This window comes from Rhododendron vialii, chromosome 7a, assembly GCF_030253575.1.
Source record: "Rhododendron vialii isolate Sample 1 chromosome 7a, ASM3025357v1".
Taxonomy (NCBI): Eukaryota; Viridiplantae; Streptophyta; class Magnoliopsida; order Ericales; family Ericaceae; genus Rhododendron; species Rhododendron vialii.
Genome location: NC_080563.1, coordinates 38,480,920 through 38,497,347, shown reverse-complemented (window position 1 = coordinate 38,497,347; position 16,428 = coordinate 38,480,920). Strand labels below are relative to the sequence as shown.

Genomic DNA, 16,428 nt, shown 5'->3' with positions numbered 1-16,428 from the left:
TGGTCAGGTCAATGTATTCGTCGCCAACTCACTTCCACTCCAAGGTTAGAATCAAGGATCCCAATGCCAACGCCATGACTTGCTTGGCCGAATTGGTCCCACGGGACAAGCCCTCCTGCCCGACCCAAATGGAATAAGTTTATACCCTTCTTCTTCTCCCCCTTGAAATTTATCTGGCATGAATTTCGTTGGCTCTGTCCGCAGTTATGGTCCTTATAAATTGCCCATGCATTAACTGGTGGCATAGTGCCTCAAGGGATCTACCCTTTCCTTGAGTTCATGACGTTTTGCTATAAAAGTAGATGAAAATCCAAGCAGACAGAGATCTCTTGACTCAAATCGAAGCAGACAAAGAAACATAGGTGAAATCCATACCAGAAAACAACCTTAAAAAAAACCTTAAGAAAATCCGGAGATCTTGAGTCGAAAAAACTCGTTCACTCTGCAATATGAGGACTACGATATGTGGCAGCATGCTTCGATCTCCTAACGAGAGAGCTCCAAATTCCAAGAACCCAAACTTCACGTCCTCTATTAATGAAAAGAAAGGCAGTAGTACTGGAAAGTGTGATGGTCGGCGGAAGGCTGTGGAAGAGGGGCAACGGATAAAATGGCGTCGGGAAGTCGAATAAGTTTGATGGGAGGAGGAGATATTCACACAATTGTAAGCATACTTTTATTGATAAAGCACACAAACGATTACAATACTCTCACAAGTCTCTCTTTCTTTCTCTCACTCAACTCCCTTACTTGCTTCATTACACAGACGCTTATATAAGGAAATAGATAGAGAATGAGTCAGAGTTTTGGATTACTCTTATCTCCAACTCGTATCAAAAATACAATCGCAAAACTAGATAGTCAACATATGTGGCTTATCCACAAAGCCTCCAAACCAACCGTAGAAACACCTGTTATTCATTCCTAAACCAAGCTTACTTTTCAACAGAAGGGTGGGTGAATGTATTGCATAAACTATCACAGCTCAGAAAGAGCATCCATTAATGCTTTACGAGGCCGAAATAGGATCGGCATCAATCTTCCATTTTCCATTTTCCTTCCATTTCCACCTCCCTCGGAATTCTCCTCACCCTTTTCCCAATCAAAGCACTGTATCAAAGTTCCCAATGCCAACGCCATAACCCTCATGGCCAAACTTACCCCAGGGCAAGCCCTTCTACCAGACCCGAATGGAACAAACTTATATCCTACCTTTTCCCCTTCGGGGCCATTGAACCGCTCCGGCTTGAACAAGGTCGGGTCGGCCCACAACGTTGGGTCATTGTGCAGAGCCCAGTTGTTGACAAGTAAAATGGTTCCACTGGGAACTGTGAAACCTCCTACGACACAATCTTCCGACACTTTGTGTAGGACACTCAACGGGACCGTGGGACCCAATCGGAGCGCTTCATTTATGATGCAGTGAAGGTATGTGAGTTTAGAGAGATCGCCATCGTCCACCAGTCGAGATTGTCCGACATTGGAATCAATCTCATCCCTTGCTTTGTTAAACTCATTTGGATTTGAGATCAGAAATGAGACTGCTGCTTCCAGGGTAGTTGTTGATGCGTCCGTCCCTCCTACCAACATTACCTGAATAGAAAAAGCCACGGTTACTGAAATGTGGTAGCTTCCACAGTTGTTATTGATCACCGTTAATTGGAATGAAGTTATCCCTAGCCTCCTCCACTAGTCCTACTTTGAAGATCAAGAACTTGTCCTCCGTATGTATAACTCAAGTGTGTCGGGATCAATTTACATGCATTTTCTCTAATTCTAGGGACCAATACCTAGGAGGATTTTGAACCCGAGACCTATGAAAGAACAAACCTCTGAGTCGCATATGTTGACCACCATGCTGTTGGAAAATTGGCTGCTGCAATTCTGAACTGTTGGCGAAATCTCCACAAATGCTGAAATACACTTCGAGTCACGACTATGTCGCTTTCCTAAAGACAGTATTTGCCCCCACCAATACCGGTATGCAAAGGGTTACAGCAAACCTGCCTTCAAGATAAATCGAAGCCTGAACTTGAAGTTCTTTCCGTTTTCGTTTGCACTAACGAAACGGACAGAATATCTGCTTGAACGAATACAAGAACCGAGAACCACTGTGTTCTATTTTCTGCAGCAAAACAGAACGCAGAATGAATGCTAGAAAATATAGAGAGAGATGTAGGAGAAATTCGGATTATGTGTGTATATTATGAGCACTGGATTCTGCTAAGTAGTGGTCTATTTATAGGCCACTACGCACCCATTGAGAATGGGTATGCACCCGATCTAATCTGACCGTTGGATCAGATCCTATGGTCCAGATCGATCAGTCACACCCAGTCACACCGAACTGGTGTGCTGTTTCACTCACACCCAATCGGATTTGATCCAATCCGTTGGATCGAGCCCATTTGCAGCCGACGGCTAAGATCGCAACTCTACGAACCAACGCATCCGTAGGCTCGAGTTGCACCCGATCGGAACCACTCCGTGTGACTCACCTGCCACGCGTGTGATACGCGGCATCCACGTCAGCGCCACCTTACTGCCAACTCGCAATAAGAAATGGCGCCAATAAGGCGCCTAGCGCTAAGTGCAAAATGCGCCGCTAAAGCACCACAATGCACGCCGCGCGCGCGTGTGAGTGTGTACCGGCTCTGCCGGTATGGTGCTTTGCACCAAAGGGCTGCACCACACTAGATCATTAGTTACTTTCATTAGGAATGTTTCCTAATATATACCACTCCAACATCTCTCAGCTTACCAATGTGGGACAAAGCTCACAAAGAGGAAAAACAAGCATTCTAAGGAAACAAAGGAATTTTCCAAAACCAAAAAGACGACGACTCTTTTATTTTGAAAATCTCTAACACATGCCAGGGGTTATAGGATCTAGACGAAATCAATTTGTTTCCATCACATGTTCGGACGCATATTAATCATCTTGACTGGAGTACTTAGGCCAAATGAGGCCGAAGTTAGAACGGATATTATTCATCTTGACGAATCCAGGGATCCTACTGACCTTTTCAGGTCAGCATGGGTGTTGTTCCTCATCCGGACAGTCCATCTCGACAACTAGACGGTCAGCAGGACAAGGGACAACACCCATGCTGACCCTCCATTTGCATCTTGACTGGAGCAAAATATATAAGCCAATTTTTGAGTATTCAGGTCTTACCAGTATAATCCCCTTCATGACAGCATTTGTATAGAATTCAGGTTCTGATTCTTCTAGCAACAGCATAACATCAAGACACAACTTCGTTCTCCGGTCGCCTCATGGAGGGAAACAGTGGTCGGTTTGCAAATATTATGTCATTTTTTGTGAAGCACTCTTCAACGGCGGAGGGAGTTGATATTACTAAAACGGGACGACACCCAAACCGGAGGGAAAACACAGGGCCGTATTTGAGGGAGAGATTGTGCAGGGCATGGTGGAAGGGCTTTTTCACTAGGTGAAAATGGCCTAAAATGGGAATTCTGGGTGGGCTTGGTGGTGGATTTTTATGTTGGACTCTGCTACTTGGGAAGATGAGTTTGTAGAAGATGAGAGGGAAGGAGAATAGGAAACCAATGTAGAGCAAAGCCTGCATAATCTCCATCTTTTGCCTCTACCAATTTGCTGCTTAGTCCAGCCACATTTTATGTGGCTCTTGTTTTGTGGACCGGACAATTTTTTTTAGGACACAATGAGTACCCAACTGCAAAATTTCTCCGTCGTTGACTTGATTTGGTTTGATGGGCATATTATATAGTATGATGGCATAGCGTAAACTTGCAACAATGATTAATACAGAAAAGATTTCATTGGTGACACTATCAAGTAATCAACCTTCTTGAACAAAAAATCATAGTTACCGTATCGGTTCTCCTCATGGATCAGTTTTAAGTTGACATTTGAATTGGCACCAACGTCATTAGATATTGCGGACATGTTACGTGGGATATACCCACCTGGCACCGAAAAATTTCTCGTTATTATGCTTCGTTTGCATGGTATACAATAACAAGACGATGGGATTTTTCCTGGGTTTGCACCAACATCAATTTCTGTTTTGCTTCATTTGTTGAGGAAGTGGTATATATTGGTCTATTTGGAGGAGGAGAGTTGAAGTCATTTTTGGAACAAGGAACCAAAATATTCCAATAGAACAACTTTCAAATACGCTGCAGACCCACCTCTTATTAACACACTCTCACGATCAACAAATCGCAGTTAAAATGAGCCTCGTGCTCTACGACGCATATTGCAAAGCAGACCGAAATCAAGTTTGGCAACAGTGTGAGTCAAATCAAAACTGACAAAGAAGCATAGTTGAAATCAATATTCCAGAACTCAAACAACCTAAAGAACTAAAAGAAAATGCCGAAGATCTTGAATCTAAAATACGCCACTGCAGTCACTGACCTGAGGACTTCGATATGTAGCAGCATGCTTCAATCTCCTAATGAGAGCTCCAAACTGCGAGAACCCAAACCTGATGTCGTCTATTAATTCAGAAACAGAGGCAGCGGTAGAAGGTGCGATGGTCTATGGAAGGGTGGGTGAATGGTGGAGAATACTGGAGATAGGCTTGCGATGAGGCAAGGAGAGGGGAGTAAACAGGAAACCAAAATCTTACTAGGAAGATATAACCCTCACCAAACGGGGGAGGACGTTGTTTGCTTTGAATGGGAAAAATGCCTACCAAGTATAGTAGTATTGGCAAGTTTCACGAATTTAATGTGCTCATAATATCAAATGAAACCATAAGTAACAGGAGATATACTTATTTATGGAGGTGCTGTAAACAGCATGCCAATCACAGCAGTGCAAAAATGTTTTGGAAAGTCAGGATTTTAATGACTCTTCCCCGAAAAAGTTTCATTAACATCCCTACCATCCAAAACACTTTTGGACGGTCACGATTGAATGTTGAGACGGTCACGATTGAATGTTGAGATTTTCTCAAGTAACAGTGCACAGTAAATTGAAACACTGATATGATTCAATTAAAAGTATTGCATAAACTTTGACACAGCAAAATTCACGAAGAGAATAGTTTTCATACTATTTCGAATGAGATAAACACTCGAATCCACGAGCACACCTTGCGCACAAGGAAAACAAAAGAGAACTCTGAATTTTATTTTATTGAATAATTGAATTAATTACAAGGAGGATTGCACCCTTATTTATACTAGTAGTAGGCCTAGCCAACAAGGCAATGCTTGGCTACCAAGAATATAACTTGGAGCAGGTACCAAGCAAAATAGAACTTTCACAACTCAGAAAGAGCATCCATTAAAGCTTTACGAGGCCGAAATACGATCTGCATCGTCTTTTCCTCTTCCATTCTCTTTCCATTTCCATTTCCACCTCCCTCATGATTTTCCTCACCCTTTTCCCAATCAAAGCACTGAATCAGAGTTCCCAAAGCCAAAGCTATAAGCCTCCTGGCCAAACTTTCCCCAGGGCATGCCCTTCTACCCGACCCGAAAGGAATCAACTTAAACCCGACCTTTTCCCCTTCCACACCACCGAACCGCTCTGGCTTGAACAGGGTCGGGTCACCCCACACCCCAGGGTCATTGTGCAAAGCCCAAGTGTTGACAATTAAAAAGGTGCCGCTGGGGACACTGAAATCTCCCACGACACATTCTCTTGATGATTCGTGTAAGGGGATCAATGGGACCGCGGGACCCAGCCGGAGCGTTTCGTTTATGATGCAGTGAAGGTATGCGAGTTTAGAGAGATCGCCATCGTCCATTAGTCGAGATTGTCCAACATTGGAATCAATCTCATCCCTTGCCTTGTTGAACTCATTTGGATGTGAGATCAGAAATGAGACTGCTGCTTCTAGTGTAGTTATTGATGTCTCTGTTCCTCCAACCAACATCATCTGAATGAAAAATCCATAGTCACTAGAAAAATGTGAATTATTTTGCTTTCAAGGAAAAATTGCAAAATCTGAATTTTCATTCTATAGAAATTGGAATCTCTTATTTGAGGTAACAATGGTATGTGTCACATTGCACATTGGCATCATATTATTCCCCCGGTGCCAAACAAATCTCTCTTTCCTTACTGTTGAAATAATAATTGGTAAGAAACTTCTTCTTAATTCTTTTTTCTTTTGTTGGATGATGCTATGGTGTTCCCGGTCATTTTGGGGACACCGTAATTTTTGGCATAATTTCACTATTATGAGCGTAACCAAAACCCATTACAAGCATAACCAAACCCAAACAAGGTATAACCAAGGAATATCCAAAAAATCAACCAAGGCATAACCAAACCCAACCAGGGCATAACAGACAAGTTATGCTTTGTTATGGTTCTGTTATGCTCATAATGGTTTTGGTTATGCTCATGATAGGTTTTGGTTATATTAATAATGGTTTTGTTATGCCAAAAGTTACGGTGTCCCCAAAATGACCGGGGACACCGAAGTCATTCCCTTTGTTTTTTTATTACTTTCCACACTTAAGGATGATGCTATAGTGTCCCCGGTTATTTTGGGAACACCGTAATTTTTGACATAACTTCACCATTATGAGCATAACTAAAACCCATAACAAGCATAACCGAACCCAAACAAGGTATAACCAAGGAATATCTAAAAAACCAACCAAGACATAACCAAACCCAACCAAGGCATAACAAATAAGTTATGCTTTGCTATTGTTCTGTTATGCTCATAATGGTTTTGGTTATGCTCATAATACGTTTTGGTTATGCTCATAATAGGTTTTGGTTATACTCATAATGGTTTTGTTATGCCAAAAGTTATGGTGTCCCCAAAATGACCGGAGACACCGAAGTCATTCCCTAGTGTTAGTGCTTCCACCACTAGCTATTACTACTTTGAAGATCTACAACGTTTTCTTTTTAAAAACTCACATGGTCCGGATCAATTTGCGCACATGTTGATGAATATCTGGGAACTAGTTCCAATCTTCCCCCAGCAAAGTCCCATTTAAAACCGAAGCAAAGTCACTTAATGACTAACCAACCCCATAAGAGTTGGTAGAACCTAGGAGGTTTCGAATTTGAGACTCATGTGAGAGCAAACTTAAAGGATTTGCTTGCTCGTAGGTTTCAAGTTCAAAACCTCATGGATGATATCAACTCTTACCGTGCCAATCCATACTATTCGGGGCTTTGCCCCAACCTCAAAGGGACCATCTCCTAGTGGATGATGGAATTGTGTCCCTTGGAATTACTCTAGGTGTGCGTAAACTAATCCCCAACACCCTGAAGTTAGCAAGAAAAGAGAGTTTTAGGTTTAATTTACCTTTATGATGGCCTTGATGACAGCATCAGTGTAAAATTCAGGCTCGGATTCTTGTAACATTAGCATAACATCAATGATGTTTTTCCTCTTCTCATCACCCTCCTCTGTAACTGGACAAGACCTCTTCTTTCTTCTTCTCTGTGCATCAACCAGATTTTGCATAAACGCATCCCTCTTTCTTTGCAATCTCTCACTTTTCACCCTCCCAATTACATTACTCAAAAACTCGAGGAAAGGGAAGAAATCACCCACAGCAGGCCCACTTAGTGGAGCAAAAGTCTGCTTAATGTCATTGAACTCAACTCTCCCCTTTTCTGATTCCAATTCATCCCCTTCAAAGTACCTCTCCCCAGAAACCATCTTCATCATTATGTTAAAGGTCAACACATAGAACAACGAATTTACCTCCGCCGGTTTGCGATTTCCTCTGGCGAACAATTTTTTCGCCAGACACCTGACTTCATCAGCGCGGATTCTCGAAGTCATCTGAATCCGCGCTGACGAGAAAATCTCACTGGCGGCGAACCGGCGCAGGTTGCGCCAGTAAGGGCCATAAGGGCTCATTACAAGAGAACCCTTCTCCAGTAGCCTTGTGGAGGGAAACAATGGTCGGTTTGCAAATATTATGTCGTTTTTCGTGAAGCACTCTTCGATGGCGGAGGGAGTAGATATTACTAAAACGGGTCGCCACCCGAGCCAGAGGAAGAACACGGGGCCGTATTTTTGGGAGAGATTGTGCAGGGCATGGTGGAAGGGCTTTTTCAAGAGGTGAAAATGGCCTAAAATGGGAATTCTAGGTGGGCTTGGTGGTAGATTTTTATGTTGGACTCTGCCACTTGGGAAGATGAGTTTGTAGAAGACGAGAGAGAAGGAGAATAATAAACCGATGTAGAGCAAAGCCTGAAAAATCTCCATTTTAGGCCTCTGCCAGTTTCCTTCTAATTAGTCCGGCCATTTATAAGAAAGAAATGTGGTTCATTCTTTTTATTATTTTATAAGTTTGAAGATTGGTTGGAGTCCGGCTCCTCTCCGATCATTGGAGAGAGTATTCTCTCTAATCCATTTATGATTAGGACATCGGGCTTGGTTTGATGTTGTTTAAATATTCAACCAAGTCGGAAATGATCGATGTCAGTCTTGAATGAACGCATGCACTTCTTACACGTACGTAATCTCTGTTAATTAACTGTCAACCCTTCGTCATTGATTTGATTCAATGAGTATTAATTATAGTATCAGTATAGATTGCGTAAACTTGCAACAATTAGTGGGTATAGAGTAACAGATTTTAATTGGTGAGATTGTCCATCTTCTTGAAGAGAAGATGACCCATTCAGTATTGGTCGTCCTCGGTATCAACTTGACGTTTTTCTGGCCAAAGGCTGAATAGCCGGCTGCCCTAAGCTCTTTAAAAAAATTAGTGTAAAACAATTAGGATTTCGTCACTGGACATAAGCTCAACAGGCGGCCCACCTTAAAACTCTTCATAAAACCCCTACGCACTATCTCTAATACATCTTCTCTGTCTATCTTTCTCCACTCAAACCTCCTTCAAAACTTAAAACGAACAAAGTCTAGGCCCCCGAAACCAACCCTAAGTTCGCCTCAAGCCCCAAAAATATTCGGGCCAACATAAGGGTGGGTTTGAATTAAAAAATTGAGTGACTTTATTTTTTTGTTCTTATTCAAATTTTTTTTGCATTTGTTTGTTTTACGTCAAACTTTTGTAACTTATTGATTCGTCTCGACAAAAGGAATCGGAAAAGTAAAAAATTTTGATCGAAACTCATAATTTTTTGAATAAAGATAAAAATAAGTCAATAAGTCGGCTTTTTTTTTACTTATTCTTGTTTTTTTGAAAAAATTATGAGTTTCGATCAAAAATTTTACTTTTCCGATTCATCAATAAGTCACAAAAAATTGACGCAAAACTAACAAATACAAAAAAAAAATTGAATAAAGACAAAAAAAAAAGTTGTTGTTCTACTTTTAAAGCCAAATGAGGCTTAAGTCTGACCAATACACACCCAGGGAAAAAAAAATCTATGGGGTCGTGTCATCCTCAGGTCTTCCTCATGTCAACACCCAAAAGTTTAAAGATACACACAAGTTTCTAAACTTGTCTATGATCTTTAGCATTGTTGCAGCCAACACAGGCTTATACAAACTTAAGTCGAGAAGGCCTGGATTAAATTACAAGCATGATTGAGTTGTACATGCAAATCTCTATTGAACTGAGATTGTATAACTCGTACTCATAGTCATAGAGAGTATAGAGAGAACTTGGGTGGGTTTTCTTCGTACTAGACTGGTGCATGGGTGAAACTGTTGGTAAAGTTCTGTGTGTGTTTGTGTACGTTAATTCTTGTTTTCTTAATCAGGAAAAGCGATCGACAATGATAGGGAAGGAATTACACGAAGCAATAAAGGCCTTTGATTCGAAGATTATATGAACACATCTCAATTATGTTGGCACTCATTCCTATTCCTTCAAGAAGACCAAGTCCAAAATGAACTTACTTAGTTGGCTGGGAGCTTGTTGAGGGGCTTTTTCAAAAGGTGAAAATGGCCTAAAAATGGGAATTCTAGGTGGGCTTGGCAGGAGGTTTTTATGTCGGACTCTCTCCTTGGGAAGACGAGTTTGTAAAAAGATGAGAGAGAAGGAAAATAAGAATCCAATGTAAGGGTACGGGGTTACACCTGAAAAGCACTAGAGACAATTTAAGAGAATGCGAGATGCTGCCAAGCACGTTTGAAGCAATTTTGCTATCAGCAGGACCTCCAACAAACCAACCTCTAAACCAATCCTACGTGCAAAGCTAAGGGGTCCACTTCTCTACTTCTCACAACAATTTTTCCAAACACGATATCCTCTCTTCTCTCTCTCAACGCACAACCACCGACAGCCACCCCAATACCGCCCCACCACCACAGCGATCTTCTCTCTTCTCTCTCCTCCATCTCACACACTCTCTCCTCTTGTCGCACCACGACCGACGAGCAACCCCAAACCCGCCCCTCCCACCACCAACACATCACCACCCCCATCTCTTTTCTCTCACAGGTATCTCTCCCTCGCTTCCCTCTCCGCTAATCTACATTTAAGCTGCGGTATTGCACAAAAGTGTTCGGATATTTTTGTGCAATGTGTGCAATCTTGCGATTGAAATCAAACAGGAACATAGAGTTATGCGGCTACGCCTCCTCCAAGGACGAAACCAAACCCTGACCCAATGACTTGATTGATGGGGTAACTCTGACTAGGGATTTGATAGGATAAAGATTGGAGGGGGAAAATAATTGGTGGAGACACCACAGACTACTTGTGGTACCACTGAGCCAGCGACTCTGTAGCTCCGTCAGTCAAGGCAACTGGGCAAGGCATGCAAGAGAATCTCCCGTGGTGTCCGTATGGCTGGGTTTTTCCGTACAGTATCCTGCGGAAATTCTCTACAGTCCCAAGCATTCCAGTTTTGTTTCAACGGAAATCCTATGTGTACCGACCAAAAGTGTAGAGTCATGCTATTTGCATTGACACCAACCTACCGACAGTATACCGACGGCCGTCGCCGGCCACCGGACGGCCGAACCGAGCCGTTCAAAAATTTTTTTAAAAAAAATATACACGAAAAATAGGGTGTCTAGATCAAGCACCCTACACACATCGGATGCCGTTTATTCTCGCGTTGGGCCCCTCGTTTTTTTTTTTAAAAAATTTTGAACTGCTCGGATCGGCCGCGCGCGGCCGTCGGTACAGTTTCCCTACACTTTTCAATAAGTCTAATGGTAGAGCAATTAAGAACAGATGTTGCACAGCAATGCACGTGGCAGTCACAAACAAAAATGCTACTGGTACAGCAGCTGCGCACAGATCCCCTTTGCGCCCGCCTCGGATCTCACACAGATGATCGAAGCCGCTCATTTGTTCAAAATACGTCGTTTAAGGTCCCTGAAAAAAATCACCTCAATCCGATATCGGGAAGGGTGTTTACGAATCATCCAACTTTGCTTCAAAATTCTAAATTTTGAAGCAAAGTTGGATGATTCTTAAACAGCCTGCAAAGTTGGATGATTCGTAAACAGCCTAGACTAAATTTTGAAGCAAAGTTGGATGATTCGTAAACACCCTTCCCGATATCGGATTGAGGTGATTTTTTTCAGGGACCTTAAACGACATATTTTGAACAAAATGAGCAGCTCCGATCACCTTTGCGAGACCCGAGGCGGGCGCAAAGGGTAGCACTACTCAGTCACAAATGGGTCTGCGCGTGAGGCGATTTGGGGAAGAGTTTCCTCTGATCTAATTTTCTCTTAAATGGGTTTGCGCATGAGATTCAAGTTCAATTTGCCGTAGAATTGAGGGGAGAGATGGGACCCACTTTTATTACACTTGGATAGCCACGTGCACTGCTGTGCAACATCTGTTCTTAATTGTTGTACCATTAGACTTGTTGGTTTTGTTTGCGGGCATGTGTTAATCTTAAAATTTGAATGAGAAAATAGAATATCGGATTTAGTTAATTTCGTACTAGCCCACTCATTTTTTTTTTTTAAATTGTTGAACAACTCGGATCATTCACACGGGACCCCAAAGTGGGCCCAGCGTCCCCGTTTCATCGGTCCCCTTGGGATTATGCCAATTTGTTTGTCCAATTTTAATAATTAAATTTTTAAGGGACATAAAACTACATCCGACCCCATTTTTTAGTCCATTTTAGAAATTCCAACTCCATAAGAAGACATAATCATTGCATGCTACTCAGACTCACTACGTCCTTCACTCTCATCATTGTAGAGAGAGAAACTCCCACCTCTCTCTAGAATCTCTTTCCAGATCTCCGCTTGGGGGGGAAACCGCCGCCTCCTCCCACCTTCTCCTTTTTCCCCTCGTCCCTCCTCGCCTCTCTCTCCTCTCACCGTCTGCGCCTCCAAGCCCTAGCTTTGGGGCGGCGGTCTGGTAGTACGGCGAGGACCCCGCTGGCCGGCTTCTGGTGGCTCCTTTGGCTTGCCTCCTGCCCGGCGTCTTCAGATCTGGTCTTCTTGTGGGCCCCCGGTAAGTTAATAAGGTGTGCGGTTGGGCTTGGGGGCTCTGGGTTTTTTTTTTTTAGTTCTTTTTCGGCTGGTTTCAGTCCAGCTTGTTTACCGGCCTAGTTCGGTCTGTTATCGGTCTGAGTTTCCCCCAGATTCGGTGGGGTGCGGTGGTGGGAGAATAAGGACCAGGGCTTTGCCCTGTTTCTATGGTTGTTGGTGGGTTGAGGTTCGTCTGGTTGCTGTTTTCGGTGATGGGGTCTGCTACGGTGAACGGCTCTTGTCGTCCAGATTTCATATGCGCTTCTCGGGTTTGAACTGGGATCTGGTTCGTTTGGGTTTCTCTACTATCTAGACCTTGATTGGTTCTCATCTGGCGATTTCGCCGGTCTTGTTTCGGGGTGCCTGTGTCGAAGTCTGGGTAGTTTTGGCTCATTCTTGCATCTTTTGATCAAAATTGTATTACCTACGGATTTTGTTATGAAATGAATTGAATGTGTTCAAAAAAAAATCATTGCATGCTTTATTACTTGATTTTGCTATTTTACCCTTCAATCATTACAATGTACTGTCAAAGTGGTTTTTTCTTATTTTTGTTAGTGATAATACAAAAAGAAATAGATAATTAGAGGCCGGTCCTAGTTTTTAGGTTTGGTTTGATCCCAACCCTGAAATATTTTTCCGAAGCTGGATGGCTTGGATATGTTATTCTCATGACTTTTTTGCCCTTTTTATTTTGCATCGTCAACTCCATCTCGCCATTCCTCCTCCTCTCTCTCTCTCAAGACAATAAACCCCTCTCTCTCTCTCCCTATTTGATGCTCCTGTTCCTTTACCCAACCCCGATCAAATCCATTAGATCTCACCGCTCAAACCCAATCACGTCTACAACTAACACCATCATCGCCGACGACGGCAATTGCTTTCAATTAGATTCGATATTGTGTCTCAATTGATAAATCCAGCAACCACGACGACGACGCGACAATTTCGAATTGCATTTCAACAGATAGTTATAGCTCCGACCCGACCACCGCCGCCACCGTCATCTCCTCTTCGACAATGTCGCGCCGCCACCACCACACCCGGTCCTCCTCCGCGACATCACCGACGGTGGTCAACGAGACCATGATCGCCAACTGAAGCTCCTCGAGTCTAGATTTGAATTTACTGGAGTTTTGAAAGTGTTGCCAGCATCGGGAGACTTGATTTTGATAAGTATCGATCTCGATTTATCAAATCTCGTTTTGACTCGATTTTAACAGATTGAAATTCTCTTTGTAATTTTTTTTTTGAACAACAGATCTCTTTGAATTGTTTCAATCCTTGCGCTGATCCAATTTTGTTGTTGGATCTCAAATGAATAGATATGATTTTTGGCTTTGTTGTTTAATCCAATTTTGTTGTTTAGGAGCAGATATGATTTTGTTGATAAATACTTTCTTGAAACTAAATGAACCTCTCTCTCTCTCTCTCTCTCTCTCTCTCTCTCTCTCTCTCTATATATATATATATATATATATATATATATATATATATATATATTGTGTATTTTTCTATGAGAATTGTATAATTTCTATGAGAACTATGTATTTTATATGAGATTTGTATATTTTTTATAAGAACTGTCTATGAGAATTGTATTTTTTCTATGAGAACTTTGTATTTTTCTATAAGAACTGTGTATTTTGTATGAGAACTGTGTATTTTGATTACCTTTTTTTGTTTTTGTTCAATTTTTGTTCGTGTGTGTATTTTCTATGAGAACTGTATGTTGTTAATGAGAACTGTCTATAAGAACTGAGTATTTTTCGATGAGAATTGTTTATTAGAACCGTGTATTTTCTATGAGAACTATATATTTTTATGAGAATTGTATATTTTAGTGTGTGGTAAAAATATGTGAACTTTTTACTTTTCATTTCACATAATCAGTTCACATAGTCCAGTTCTCATAGAACTGACTATGAAAATTGGCAGTTCACATAGCTAGTTCTCATAGCCAGTTCTATGAGAACTGAGTAGTTCTCATAGACTGATTATAAGACTTGACAGTTAAAAATTCAATTCTAAATCAATTTATTTCCTATGTGAACTATTATTTTTTTACTTTGATTACTTTTTTAAAATATGGCGGTGAGAATATTTATAGCTATATTTGAATTTGATTACCTTTTTTATTTTTGTTCAATTTTTGTTCGTGTGTGTATTTTCTATAAGAACTGTATATTTTTTTTATGAGAACTGTGTGTTGTTCATGAGAACTGTTTATGAGAACTATGTATTTTTCTATGAGAATTGCGTATTTTTCTATGAGAACTGTCGATTAGAACCGTGTAGTTTCTATGATAACTATATATTTGAGAATTGTGTATTTTAGTGTGTAGTAAGACTATGTAAACTGTGTATTTTTCAGTTCACATAGTCCAGTTCTCATAACCAATTCACAAAGTTAGTTTTCTATGAGAACAATCACTTCTCATAGAACTAACTATGAAAACTGGCAGTTCTCATAGAACTAGTTATGAGAATTGGCAATTCACATAACCAGTTCTCATAACTCAGTTCACATAGCCAGTTCTCTATGAGAACTGAGCAGTTCCCATAGAACTGACTATGAGAACTGAGCAGTTCTCATAGCCAGTTCACATATCCAAGGGTATTTTTGTCCGAAATAATATGATTCAGGAATTAATTCTAAAAATATAGTTCTCATAGCCCCAGTTCTTATAGCCATAGTTCAAAACAAATGGAGCCTAACAAAAGCATCTCCAACATGTAATTTGTTTTTGTTTAATTTTTGTTTTTAATGTGAAAATATAGGTATTTGTATTGTTTCTCTAATGAGTTTTATTATTTGATTTTATTATTGACTATGTTGTTTAGTGTGTATTTGGGGTTATGTAAACTGTGAATTTTAAGGTGTTGGAGCGATGTGAACTGTGTATTTCTTGTGTATTTGGGCTATATGAATTGCGTAGTGAATTGTGTGTGTTGGGGCAATGTGTATTTTAGTGAATTATGTGAATTGTGTGTATTTTTTTTATGAGAATTGTGTATTTTTCTATGAGAACTGTATATTTTTTTATGAGAACTGTGTATTTTTCTATGAAAATTGTGTATTTTTGTGAAAACTGTCTATGAAAATTGTGTATTTTTCTATGAAAATTGTATATTTTTCTATGCGAATTGTCTATGAGAATTGAGTATTTTTTATGAGAATTGTGTTTTTTCTGTGAGAACTGTCTATGAGAACTGTGTATTTTCTATGAGAATTGTGTATTGTCTATGAGAATTATATTTTTTCTATGAAAACTGTGTATTTTTCGAAAAGAACTGTGTATTATCCATGAGAACTTTTTATAAGAATTATATATTTTCTAAGAGAATTATGTATTTTTTATGAGAACTATGTATTTTAGTGTGTGTTGAGGCTATTTGAATTATGTATTTTTCAGTTCTCATAACTCAGTTCACATAACCGAGCAGTTCTTATAAAACTAACTATAAGAATTGACAATTCTCATAGCCAAAGGTATTTTTCTCCAAAGTTATTTGAGCAATTGAATTGTAATCAGTGTATAGCAAGGCTTTGGCGCACATAAAACTACCTAAAAATTCAATTACACAAAAAATACACAATTCCCCTTAGAACATTTATAACTATATTTGATTTTGATTACCTTTTTGTTTTTGTTCAATTTTTTTTCGTGTGTGTATTTCTATGAAAATTGTGTATTTTTCTATGAGAACTGTGTGTTATTCATGAGAACTGTTTATGAGAAATGAGTATTTTTCTATGAGAACTGTGTATTTTTCTATGAGAACTGTGTATTATCTATGAGAACTGTCTATTAGAACCATATATTTTCTATGAGAACTATATATATTTTATGAAAACTGTGAATTTTAGAGTGTGGTAAGACTATGTGAACTGTGTATTTTTCAGTTCACATAGCCAATTCACATAGTCCAATTCTCATAACCAGTTCACAAAGTTAGTTCTCTATGAGAACAGTCACTTCTCATAGTCAATTCTCATAGAAGTGACTATGAAAACTAGCAGTTCTCATAGAACTGACTATGAGAATTGACAGTTCTCATAGCCAGTTCATATAACTAA

At 40.3% G+C, this 16,428-nt stretch overlaps 1 protein-coding gene across 3 annotated transcripts; it reads right to left on the bottom strand.

Annotated features, from left to right (window-relative positions):
• Positions 1-675: 675 nt before the first annotated feature.
• Positions 676-8,224, bottom strand: LOC131332288 (cytochrome P450 81Q32-like). 3 transcript variants are annotated; one of them, XM_058366428.1, is made up of 3 exons: positions 7,319-8,224; positions 3,179-3,219; positions 676-1,593 (listed from the first exon to the last, which is right to left on the bottom strand). In XM_058366428.1, exons 1-3 carry the CDS (start codon positions 8,190-8,192, stop codon positions 979-981), a joined length of 1,530 nt encoding a protein of 509 aa, XP_058222411.1. In that variant the 5' UTR covers positions 8,193-8,224; the 3' UTR covers positions 676-978. The 3 variants fall into 3 exon arrangements, with proteins under 3 accessions (XP_058222411.1, XP_058222410.1, XP_058222409.1); XM_058366427.1 differs by lacking the exon at positions 3,179-3,219 and having other exon boundaries at positions 680-1,593; positions 7,278-8,224; XM_058366426.1 differs by lacking the exons at positions 676-1,593; positions 3,179-3,219 and adding an exon at positions 5,112-5,882 and having other exon boundaries at positions 7,278-8,224.
• Between the last annotated feature and the right edge of the window lie 8,204 nt (positions 8,225-16,428).

Bases quoted from the DNA above. Each gene is read 5' to 3' on its own strand.
- LOC131332288 (XM_058366426.1), bottom strand. From the start codon at position 8,192: ATGGAGATTTTTCAGGCTTTGCTCTACATCGGTTTATTATTCTCCTTC. The intron at 5,883-7,277 runs GTAAATTAAACC...TTTTTCATTCAG, and splicing joins TCATCAAGGCCATCATAAAG to ATGATGTTGGTTGGAGGAAC.